General features: G+C 35.3%; 1 protein-coding gene across 1 annotated transcript in view; it reads left to right on the top strand.

Annotated features, from left to right (window-relative positions):
• LOC107578589 (opioid-binding protein/cell adhesion molecule homolog) overlaps window positions 1–11,741 on the top strand; it is a 22,639-nt gene extending 10,898 nt beyond the window's left edge. Inside the window, exons 6-7 of the mRNA XM_016264537.1 lie at window positions 2,961–2,996; window positions 9,990–11,741. Of these exons, the coding sequence (XP_016120023.1) occupies window positions 2,961–2,996; window positions 9,990–10,090 (137 nt within the window). The 3' untranslated portion in view covers window positions 10,091–11,741. The remainder of the gene's footprint in view (window positions 1–2,960; window positions 2,997–9,989) is intronic.
• Window positions 11,742–12,139: the final 398 nt, after the last annotated feature.

The following is a 12,139-nucleotide window of genomic DNA, read 5'->3' on the forward strand; positions in this document are numbered from 1 at the left end:
CTTTGATGGAAGACAGTCCACAATGCACCTGATGCCAAAGCACCACATTTCCTTTCTGCTGGACCAGGTATCAAATGCCAGTGGTTTGCTTTTCATAAAGCTTACCCAGTCCTTTACAACATCAATGACATGCACTTTCAGTGGGAAACATCAAAATGAGCATCTTGAATGAAGAAGAAACTCTCCTTCTGTGACTCACTTTGCAAAGATGTTCTAGTGCCATTCAAAGGTTTGGATTTAATTGGCTCGTTTTGAAGGGGTAGTTGATTGTTTGAATTTAAAATCTTTCAATCTTTTTAAACAATGCAACAATAAAATTATACAAGAGCCTTTTTGAGTAGACTTCAAGCTGCTTTTCAGTGCAGCGAGGTGTGTATGGTGTTGAACGGTAATGAGCTTCTTTCTCCAGAGCGCTCTGTTGACACTCCTCATCAGGTTAAAGGAAGTGCCTCTTTCTTTCTCGTTAACAGCCTCTCCCAGGTGTAAGACATTGTCTTTCAGAGAATCCTTAAGTGAATGCAGTGTGTTATTTTGCTGTCAGAAACTACATTGGGGATGATATTTAGTTAAGTCAACCGCGTATTACCGTTTGACGTTGAGAACTGCATCACAGGGAACCCTTTCCACCAACATTTTTTTCCCCAGTCTGGATTTCATGAACATGAAAAGGGACCGTATGTTTTAGCAGTTTGACTCCAGTGTGTATGCGAACACTTCAAAGCAGCTGCGCAGAGACTGAGACTCATATTTGAATTGAATTTCATATCTCTAGTGTCGCCTTCTCCCACAATAGGACACAAATGACTATAAATATATTTTTCAAGTGAGTGACAGTGATGTGGCCAAGTATGGTTACCCATACTAGGAATTAGTGCTCTGCGTTTAACCCATCCTAAGTGCACACACACAGCAGTGAACACACACACACCGTGAACACGCACCCGGAGCAGTGAAACCCAGTGCTTCAGTAGTGTATTGACGAAGAAAAAAGCCTGAGATGAAAAAAGCCAGATATCAGACCATCAGTATTTCAGGGAAGAAGAAGTTTGAATATTTGCAAAGAAGGGCAACAACATGCTCTACAGTGTGGCTTATTGTACCCAAGCAAAGCACGTATGTGACGATACTGGAAAATCAGACACATTTCAGCTCTTCAGTGATAATGGGACACATGCATCATGATGTGATTTACCCAAGTAACACTTTGTTGTTCCAGGATCAAGACTCCTACCAACCAATCAACTCATTTGTTTTTGTTGTAGTTGTCTTTTAAGGAATCATAGACAACCCTTTTCTCTTTTGAGAGCTTTAATACAGATTATGACAGTCATATTGTAATGTTTCTTGTTCAGATGACAGCCTAAGCTCAGACAGCGAGGTTCTGGAGATTCCCTTCATCAGCAGATATAGAGCAGGAGTGTACGAATGCACCGCAGCCAACGAAATTGCAGTGGACACACAGACTGTTGAGCTCACAGTCAACTGTAAGTCTCTTGTGAATTTAAATCAACATGTGCTACACATATATATGCAACATACAGTTGGGACGAAAGACTATTAAATATTTATTTATTTATAAAAAAATATTTGGATTAAACATACAGATGATTTATTTAAAAATGAATAAATAAAATATATAATTGAATTTTTAATTAAATGTTTTGAAATGCAAAATAAAACCATCATCACTAAATATCAATACTTATGAACCCCACTTTATGTGTAAATCGTTTGTTTGTTTAAACCTATAAACTAAAATATAAAATTATAACAAAGATCTTTTTTGTGGTTTTCTGTGTTTAGACCCTCCCAGTGTTTCAGATGGCAGAGATGTTGGCGTGACCCTGGGTCAGAGAGGTGTCCTGCAGTGTGAAGCAGATGCTGTACCAGAGGCAGATTTTGAGTGGTACAGAGATGACAGGAGGTATGGCATACTATTATGAAGCGATATTCTGCCTCACCTGTTCCTTTCTTTGGGATAAAACCGTAGCCTTAATGTACGGTTAGTGTACACAATTTCTCAATTTCTTTTTTTTGACTAGATGTGTACAGTAGCAGCTAGTTATTAACAAGAGTTTTCTGTATTCCCTGTATATCTGTCGGATTTATAATATTGGATGTGACATTGTGAAGTGAAGGACAAATATTTTTCAGTAGCTGTATACATCTGACTAGATGTGCTGTCATTCGTTCACTGTTTTTAACAGCTAAATACTTGAGTGCCTTTGGCTGGAATGTGTCTCAGTACATTCTCTCAAACTGTCTTTGATGTCAAGTGAAGAATAAGTTGTCACAATGTTGTACCATAATTAATGTGCATAAGTGTATGTGCGTGTCCCTCTGCATGCCACTGCCAGTAATTCAATCCTGAATTGAATTGTTTTGCCTCCTTTTATTGTATCCAAGCCCACTGCAATCTGTGTCCGAAAATGATGATGCTGTCATAAATGTAACCTCTAGCTTCAAAGGAAGCTCTGATGTACCGTAAACAAGGCCGGGCTGATTCAAGTCTCCCCATTTGCTGACTGTTTACCAGGATCTTCAGTGACTTCGATGGCATTGAGATCGAGGATGCTGGAGCATTTTCAAAGCTGACTTTCTTCAACGTATCCGAGGCAGACTATGGCAATTACACCTGCGTCGCTATCAACAAACTGGGGAGCGCTAACACAAGCATCATCCTATACGGTAAGTTTCAGTGGTTGCTGGTTTCAGTCAAGTCTGTTTGGAGCCTCTTCACAATTCTTCGACTAGGTGAAGTAGTTAGAATTTTTTTTCCTTAAACGTTTGTTCAAAAAAAGCTGAACGAAAGAAGAACTTCCTGATAATGTTCCTGTAAACACGAATTTTTCCTTGGTAGTTTCTGACCCGTTCAACTATTAATCTTTGAGATTTTCATCTCAGGATTCTCCTTCATTTGCTTTTGATTGATGTTTATGTGTTTGTTTTTGTTGATGTAGAAATAATCGAACCCACTAGTTCGACGCTATTGCAAGGTTAGTAGAGTGCATGGGAATGTGGCGTCCCGCTCACCTCCTAAAGCATGTTCCAGCATGTGTAATATGCAAAGAAGATGCGAACATGGTTATTTTCACATCAACCGCAACATGACAAGGCCAGGTCCTTGATACAGCACCCAAGTTTATCGGCGAGGGCGGCCCACAAAATTTGAACAGGGTAGTATAATTGACGTGTCTCGTCTGACAGAATGTGACTGTCAAATTGTAAATTGGCCACTAGCTATTCCTATTAAGAGGGTTATTAGCTTAAAATCCCATTTTGTAATGTCAATAATATATTCAGCACATTGAGTGACAATCTGAATTGGCGCTCTGGGATTGGCGGGGTACTGACATGCCTCAATCTGCCTTCAGTCACTGTGGGTTGATGAATGTGTCTCTGTTTTCTGTAGCCTAAACATCTTTCTCTTTCTCTTCTGTCACTTTCTTTCCTTTATAACCTTCCTCCACCATGGCATGGCTTCATTATGTCAATGCTTGCTCTCATCCGCTGTTTGTAAGTACATGTCTGCGTCTTATGATGTCTTTTGATATTTGTTGAATTGTGTGCTTCATTATTACTCAGCTGATGAGAAATGTACTTAAAGGAAAATTGTCATCATTTACTCATACTTCCGTGGAACAGGAAAAAATGTAAATACTTTTTTTCTAACCAATACAATTACGATGAACAGGGTCTGGACCAAACGGACAGAAAAGCACCATTAAAGTATAGTAAAAGTGGTTCATATGACTCATGCGCTGTAGTCCAAGACTTCTGAAGTTATACAATAATTTGAGAGCAGTAGTGATGCCCGATTCATAAAAGAATCATTCTTTTGAGTTGGAAATTTTTGAACAATCAATTTATGTGATTCAGAACACTTCAGAATACTTGAAATATAACACTTGAGTTTAATGGACTGCTTTTACTATACTTTTATGGTTCCTTTTTAAAGCCTAAAAGCTTCAATCCCCATTCATTACAGTAGCATGGACAAGAACGACCAGTGTATTATTCCGTTCCAAAGTCATGCAGGTTTGGGTCGACATGACGGTGGGAAAATGATGACAAAATTTTTCATTTTTGACTGAGCTGTCACTTTAAATGTACATTTGCCCCTTACAAAAAAGTGCCATGGTCTTACCTGGACATAGTAACCATGGTAATACACAAAGGTCTATTGTACACTCTTAGAGAAAAAGGCACAAAAACTCTCAGTGGGGCGGTACCTTTTCAAAAGGTTTAAATGTGTTAATTTTAGGTACAGTTTTACAAAGGTGTACCTTTTGAATAGGTAATGCCCCAGTGACAAACTTTGTATCTTTTTTTCTGAGAGTGTACATAAATCATACCACAGTACCACAGTATATATATAATCTATATACCATTGTACTCCCACAGTAGGAGAGACCTCTGTCAATTTAACTTTTCAAATTTTACTCTCAGACTACTGCAATTTTTCTGTCTTTTGGTATAAAAACTGTGAATGTACCAGCAGTAATATTACCATTAATGCACTCACATAGAGAAAAAAAACATTTAATTACAGACAAAATTTGAGTTAATATACATTCTATTGATGTATAGAAAATTGCAGTGCACACTTCAACCAGTAAATCTCAAATAGCTGCTTAACTCAAAGTAATGCCATTGATTTATTTAATAAAATATTTTATAATTTTTATGATACTGATTTTTTCATTTTATATAGTACATTGTTTTAGCTATGTTGAATAATACAATATTTGAAATATTTTTACTAAAATATACTGATTGTCTGCTAACTCAAGAACAACCTTCTATATAAAAGTAGTTCACTACATATTTTAAAGATTTTTAGTTTTCTATTCACTCATACAGGTTTTCATAACTAAGGTTATTTTATCTCAGAGAGCAAAATTAGCATATGTTAACTTTTAACTTACAATCTGTCAATAAAATAAATAGTTTTTTTTTTTTAAATACATTCTCCTTTAAACCTCAAAATCGTTTTATTTTTCTTACAAACCAGTGCGCTTTTTTTCCATGCAGAGGGAGTCTTTACTGAACATATGCTGAATAAATATCATCACTCGAACTTGTTTGTGATTGAAAATGTATGTGTTATAATTGCCTCCGGTCTTTCCTACTTTTTTTGTAAGGGGTCGACCCACACCTCAGTGTGTTGTTGTTGTTGGTTGTTACTGATTTGTCCTTGCATTGTCCTTTTATCTTTCTTCTCTGCCAAGAATAGAAATCTTGTCCTGGTCAACTTCTCTCCACTGTCTGGCCGGGTACTGACATGCCTCAATCTGCCTTCAGTCACTGTGGGTTGATGAATGGGTCTCTGTTTTCTGTAGCCTAAACATCTTTCTCTTTCTCTTCTGTCACTTTCTTTCCTTTATAACCTTCCTCCACCATGGCATGGCTTCATTATGTCAATGCTTGCTCTCATCCGCTGTTTGTAAGTACATGTCTGCGTCTTATGATGTCTTTTGATGTTTGTTGAATTGTGTGCTTCATTATTACTCAGCTGATGAGAAATGTACTTAAAGGAAAATTGTCATCATTTACTCATACTTCCGTGGAACAGGAAAAAATGTAAATACTTTTTTTCTAACCAATACAATTACGATGAACAGGGTCTGGACCAAACGGACAGAAAAGCACCATTAAAGTATAGTAAAAGTGGTTCATATGACTCATGCGCTGTAGTCCAAGACTTCTGAAGTTATACAATAATTTGAGAGCAGTAGTGATGCCCGATTCATAAAAGAATCATTCTTTTGAGTTGGAAATTTTTGAACAATCAATTTATGTGATTCAGAACACTTCAGAATACTTGAAATATAACACTTGAGTTTAATGGACTGCTTTTACTATACTTTTATGGTTCCTTTTTAAAGCCTAAAAGCTTCAATCCCCATTCATTACAGTAGCATGGACAAGAACGACCAGTGTATTATTCCGTTCCAAAGTCATGCAGGTTTGGGTCGACATGACGGTGGGAAAATGATGACAAAATTTTTCATTTTTGACTGAGCTGTCACTTTAAATGTACATTTGCCCCTTACAAAAAAGTGCCATGGTCTTACCTGGACATAGTAACCATGGTAATACACAAAGGTCTATTGTACACTCTTAGAGAAAAAGGCACAAAAACTCTCAGTGGGGCGGTACCTTTTCAAAAGGTTTAAATGTGTTAATTTTAGGTACAGTTTTACAAAGGTGTACCTTTTGAATAGGTAATGCCCCAGTGACAAACTTTGTATCTTTTTTTCTGAGAGTGTACATAAATCATACCACAGTACCACAGTATATATATAATCTATATACCATTGTACTCCCACAGTAGGAGAGACCTCTGTCAATTTAACTTTTCAAATTTTACTCTCAGACTACTGCAATTTTTCTGTCTTTTGGTATAAAAACTGTGAATGTACCAGCAGTAATATTACCATTAATGCACTCACATAGAGAAAAAAAACATTTAATTACAGACAAAATTTGAGTTAATATACATTCTATTGATGTATAGAAAATTGCAGTGCACACTTCAACCAGTAAATCTCAAATAGCTGCTTAACTCAAAGTAATGCCATTGATTTATTTAATAAAATATTTTATAATTTTTATGGTACTGATTTTTTCATTTTATATAGTACATTGTTTTAGCTATGTTGAATAATACAATATTTGAAATATTTTTACTAAAATATACTGATTGTCTGCTAACTCAAGAACAACCTTCTATATAAAAGTAGTTCACTACATATTTTAAAGATTTTTAGTTTTCTATTCACTCATACAGGTTTTCATAACTAAGGTTATTTTATCTCAGAGAGCAAAATTAGCATATGTTAACTTTTAACTTACAATCTGTCAATAAAATAAACAGTTTTTTTTTAAAAATACATTCTCCTTTAAACCTCAAAATCGTTTTATTTTTCTTACAAACCAGTGCGCTTTTTTTCCATGCAGAGGGAGTCTTTACTGAACATATGCTGAATAAATATCATCACTCGAACTTGTTTGTGATTGAAAATGTATGTGTTATAATTGCCTCCGGTCTTTCCTACTTTTTTTGTAAGGGGTCGACCCACACCTCAGTGTGTTGTTGTTGTTGGTTGTTACTGATTTGTCCTTGCATTGTCCTTTTATCTTTCTTCTCTGCCAAGAATAGAAATCTTGTCCTGGTCAACTTCTCTCCACTGTCTGGCCTAAAAAAAATGTGTGGGATTGGTAACCATGTCCTCTCCGGAGAGTCATTAATTGCATTGAATTTGATTGTGAGAACCTCACATTAGTATAATTCCACTTGTGCAGGATTTACTCTAAGCTGTGGCTGCAGAATAATTGGATAGCTGTCCCTAAAGAAAGCCTACCGTACTCTCCTAAATCCAGGGGAAATTAGACTTTAGTCTAAAAGGCCCATCAAAGAGAAAGATTTAATAGACATCAATGCTAATACCATGACATAACATTTGTTTCGTTGGGACTGAATATATCTCTAATAATGATCGTTCACACCAAACATGAAGCGAAAAAGGCAAATCAAACATCTGTTCCCACCAAGAGTGAAAAAAAAATATTTGTTCAGATAAAACTTTATATATAATACTTTCCATCTGTTTGTGTATATGTATATACTGGGTGTTACATGACTACTGTACTTTTACTAATTGATTTGTTGGCCAAAAAAGTAGTAGACTAGTCTGTTGTGTTGTACATTAAATGACTCGCTTCTTGCCATTCAGCCATCAGCCATCCAAATCTATCATGGCTAACAGCAAGTCTACACTGTAGAAACCAAATAGACTGCTTCAATTTTAATCAGTGAAGTTGTCTACACAGCACAGCATTTTTGTTTCAATATAGGCATGCAATAACAAGAATATATCCCATGCAGCTAAGATGATGTGGGCAATATCTCCACTGCCAGACTCATGCTGCTTGTGTTGTGATGAACGGTGTATAAAGACACCTCACACTCGCTTATAGTTTCTGTCAGCCTCTGGACAGCATTCAAAGCAATGTGTGTGGGATTATGATGGAACATGATGCATAATTTACACAATCTGGAAGTGTTCTTCCCATATGATTTCTCCATAAGGATTTCAGAAAGTCAATCAAGAGTTCTAAGGCATTAATCAAACCAACCAGCTCTGAGATTAAATCAAAGTTGGTAATGACATTCAAGCCCAAAAAAAATAAAAATATTTAGATTTTTGATCTTTTGACAATGAGCTAAGCAACCCATGAAGATGTAATTAAATTAAAATATATGGTACAATTTATGATGAAATAGTCAATAGTTTTAAGTATAAAAATCTATTATTGATTAAATCATGTATTGCAATTATTTTTTTAAATATATAAATAAATAAAGAGTGTCTTAACACCATTCGCAATGCTTGATGAGAGTGGGTGGTTGTTAATGAACTCTTTTGCCATGGATCTCATTTCCATGGTAACCATAGGTCTCTGAAGGGTAGATCCAAGGAGGATCTGTGAGTAATTGTGAGTAATATAGTTCTTCATTGAGAATGTGGATATCCAACATGAAACATTTTTCAATTTTTGTTTATTTATTTTAAATGAAGCTGGAATCACACATACTTGTTGCCTTTACAGATACATATTTCACTACTTGGAGTGTATGGTAGGTCTGGCTTGAAATGATTATTGATTATATGTTAAAAATCTGTTTCTCTATGGAGAAAATGAATGGGATTTCTACTTCTGGAACCCAACTGTTGCGTTCTATTGAACAAAAGCAGCTGAAGTCATGTGATCTGTGATTAGTTGACTAAGGATCAAAGAATCCATTAGCAGAGCTAAATAAGTAGTTGACTTGTCAGTGCAACCCTTAAATATAAATATACACACATATGGTATTTCAACATTGAACATGTCTGAACATTAGCATGTTAGTTGTTACCTAATGACATATGAAATATTTTGTTATAATTATTTTTGCTTTTTGTATTATTACTGATTAATATAAGTGCAATAGTTTTTATCAGACTGCCGTACTTAGTACAAAATGGAAATGAGAAAGTATGAATTATGACAACCACTCAGTTGTCTGTGTGGCTTGTGAATCATCTGAGCTACACCTCACTTTAGTAATCTGGTTAAACTGCACCTTCAGTTATTATCTTGTTTATAAGCAACTGCAATTACGGCTGACCTCGGCGGTTGACTGGTCAAGGATGCGGTGTACAGTAGGGTAATGATAGTGATAGCACAGGGAGACGGGATGTGCTGGTTTGAAATGACAAGAACAGATGCTTCTAAGATACAAATGTGACCACTAAAGACCCTCGCTTAGACGTTAATTTGCCGAACTGGAGCACTTTCGTCCCAGTTAGATGACCCGCTACCACAGCAGAGCAGCAGAACTATGCCAGAAATACTCTAGATTGGCTTGATGAATATATTTAGGCAAAAACATCTAATTTAGACTACAATATGTGCCTAATAGCACCAACGGGAATGATGCACTATAGGTTACACTGTGAATTTTTTTGAGTTCATATTGCTTGTGTTCTGAAGTGTTTTGTTATATAATCTCTCTTTTAGTGGAGACGGCTTCAGTTTTAGAAATGACTTCATCCGATTTAGAGCAAACAGCCTTTGAAAACAATGATTTGTTGGAAGGTTTGTGATACACAAGCTACTAAATACTACTAATCACTACAAACTCATCAACAAATAGGAGATGCTATAATATACTAACATAGATTTTAACAAGACTTAGACAATAGAAAATAGAGAAAGAAAATAGCTCTGTAAATGCTGACAGCTGACACCCTCGAAAAGAATGAAAGATAATATTGAGGAAGTAAGATAAAATCAGAAGTGTAGATGTGTAGGTGAGCGCCCTACATAAGAGTTCATACGATGTTACAGACAGTCTGAAGAATAAAAACGAGGCAGTTTACCACACAGTTGGAGACCGGAGCTGTTTTGCCTGACACATGTGAATCTTTTCAATGCTTTAGGACCCGGAGCAGTTCAGGATGGCAACAGCGGCACGTCAACGGTCTTCACACCCACCTGTCTACTTCTCATCATACTTCTACAACTCTTGCTCAAGTTTTGATGCCGAAGATGTTTTTCAGTGGATAAAAATCACAGTTTGTGTGACATCACTCATCCTGGAGTCGCAAATCGTGCATGGGTTACCGAAAATGCCCAAAGATGTGCATGGGGTACCCACGTACTTATTTTTAATAAAGTAATCATGCATTTCTTTTGTTTATAATAGAGTTTAATAATGTAACTCATCTTACATTGCTAATTATCGCACTGTTTAGCCCCACTGAATACAGGTTTTGAATCCATAAAATGCAAATGACAGAGGCATGTTTAATTTTAAATATTTATTTTTGTGACTATCATTTTAATTTAACTCTGTAACCCCTTAAGAATTCATATAGAATACAGTGTGATTGGGGAGTAATTATTTCAAGTCAAAGGCATGCAATAAGGAAGGGAATATGTCTCAGTCTTTTTTTTTTGGATTGTTGTTATATACTTTACTGTATCATAACTGTAAAACTGATCAAAATAAGCAGCACAAAAGACACAAACATGTATTTTTTTTGAGTACATCTAATCTGTATTTTACCATTTAACACACACAAAACAATGCGGTACATATCAGTATTTTTTATTTTGATATTATTTTGATGACCAGAATGGCACAGTTGGACTGATGTACAATGTAGTCAAAGTTGGAAAAAGTTGCATTTGGAGATTTGTTCTGGGTGTAATGCAAAGATATTGGATCCAATTTAAAAGCCCAAAGAGCAATCTGCTAATATCTGTTGATTTGTATTTTTTATTTTTGTTACCACAGTTTTTCCAAATGGCTTTTTGTTGAATTCTGTCTAGATTTTGAGTTACACAAACCAAACTTGGCGCTTCAAATGTTCTTTATTTAAACACTCTCATCGCCGTTCCTGCTAACATCTCTGTATGTATATGCATATATATAACTTGTACAAAGGGAAAATATGCACACTTGTTTTTACTAAAATTGTGAACCTGTTTAATACAATGCAACATTTTCTATTATTATTATTTTTTTATTCCCTTTTTCTGAAGCTATGTAATTTATTTCTCAAATGGTATTATGGTAGATACCAGCTCATTTCAGTAACTCATTGTGAACTCCGATGTCTAAATATTGTGATTTCGGAAAAAGCAGATGAGACTCATTTGACACTCATTTGAAAATGTCATTGTTATCCTTTGTATTCTGGAAAAAAAAAAGTGAGATTTGATTAGAAGTTCAGTTTCTGAATCTTACCATCGCAGTTTAAGATGCTGTTTGACCCTTAAATCCATATTACAGTTTTGTTGCAACATTTGACAGGATGTATGTCTAATGTTTCCCTTTTTTTTCATTTGAAGGAATAGTTCTGCCAAAAATGAAAACTGTCAATATTTATTCACCAGCATGCTTTTCCAAAGAATAAACAAAACAAAACACAAAATTCTGAGAACAGAAACAAGTATTCCTTGAACATTTCAGTTATTCTGCTAAACTATCAGGCCTCGGATGACTTGGAATGTAGTGCACAAGTCATACTGACCACTTTTATGATGTTTTCTTGTCATTCTTGTTGCTCAACAGCATCTGTCACTTAGGTAAAATAACTATTAAGACATTCGCCAGTACATCATTTGTGATTTATGAAAGAAAAAAAAAAATCCCACAAAATGACTTGAGTGTGAGTAAAATGATGGCAATTTTCATTTTTGAATGAACAATCCCTTTAAATATAATGTTTTTAAAGCATCTGTCACTTAGGTAAAATAACTATTAAGACATTCGCCAGTACATCATTTGTGATTTATGAAAGGAAAAAAAAATCCCACAAAATGACTTGAGTGTGAGTAAAATGATGGCAATTTTCATTTTTGAATGAACAATCCCTTTAAATATAATGTTTTTAAAACCACATATCAGAGCTACCATTAGTCCAGTGGATTTTAAGCACAAGTTGTATGTTAATGAAAGGGAATGTGATGTATGTGCAGTGTGTTTTCTTGCCCCAAAGTTCTATTGTTTAGCATTATGGCATTACTTTTTATCTTTTTGTTTTTTTCTTTAAGATATAGGGATCACAATGAGACTAAGAAC

Source organism: Sinocyclocheilus grahami, unplaced genomic scaffold, assembly GCF_001515645.1.
Source record: "Sinocyclocheilus grahami isolate Dianchi unplaced genomic scaffold, SAMN03320097.WGS_v1.1 scaffold32.1, whole genome shotgun sequence".
Classification (NCBI taxonomy): Eukaryota; Metazoa; Chordata; class Actinopteri; order Cypriniformes; family Cyprinidae; genus Sinocyclocheilus; species Sinocyclocheilus grahami.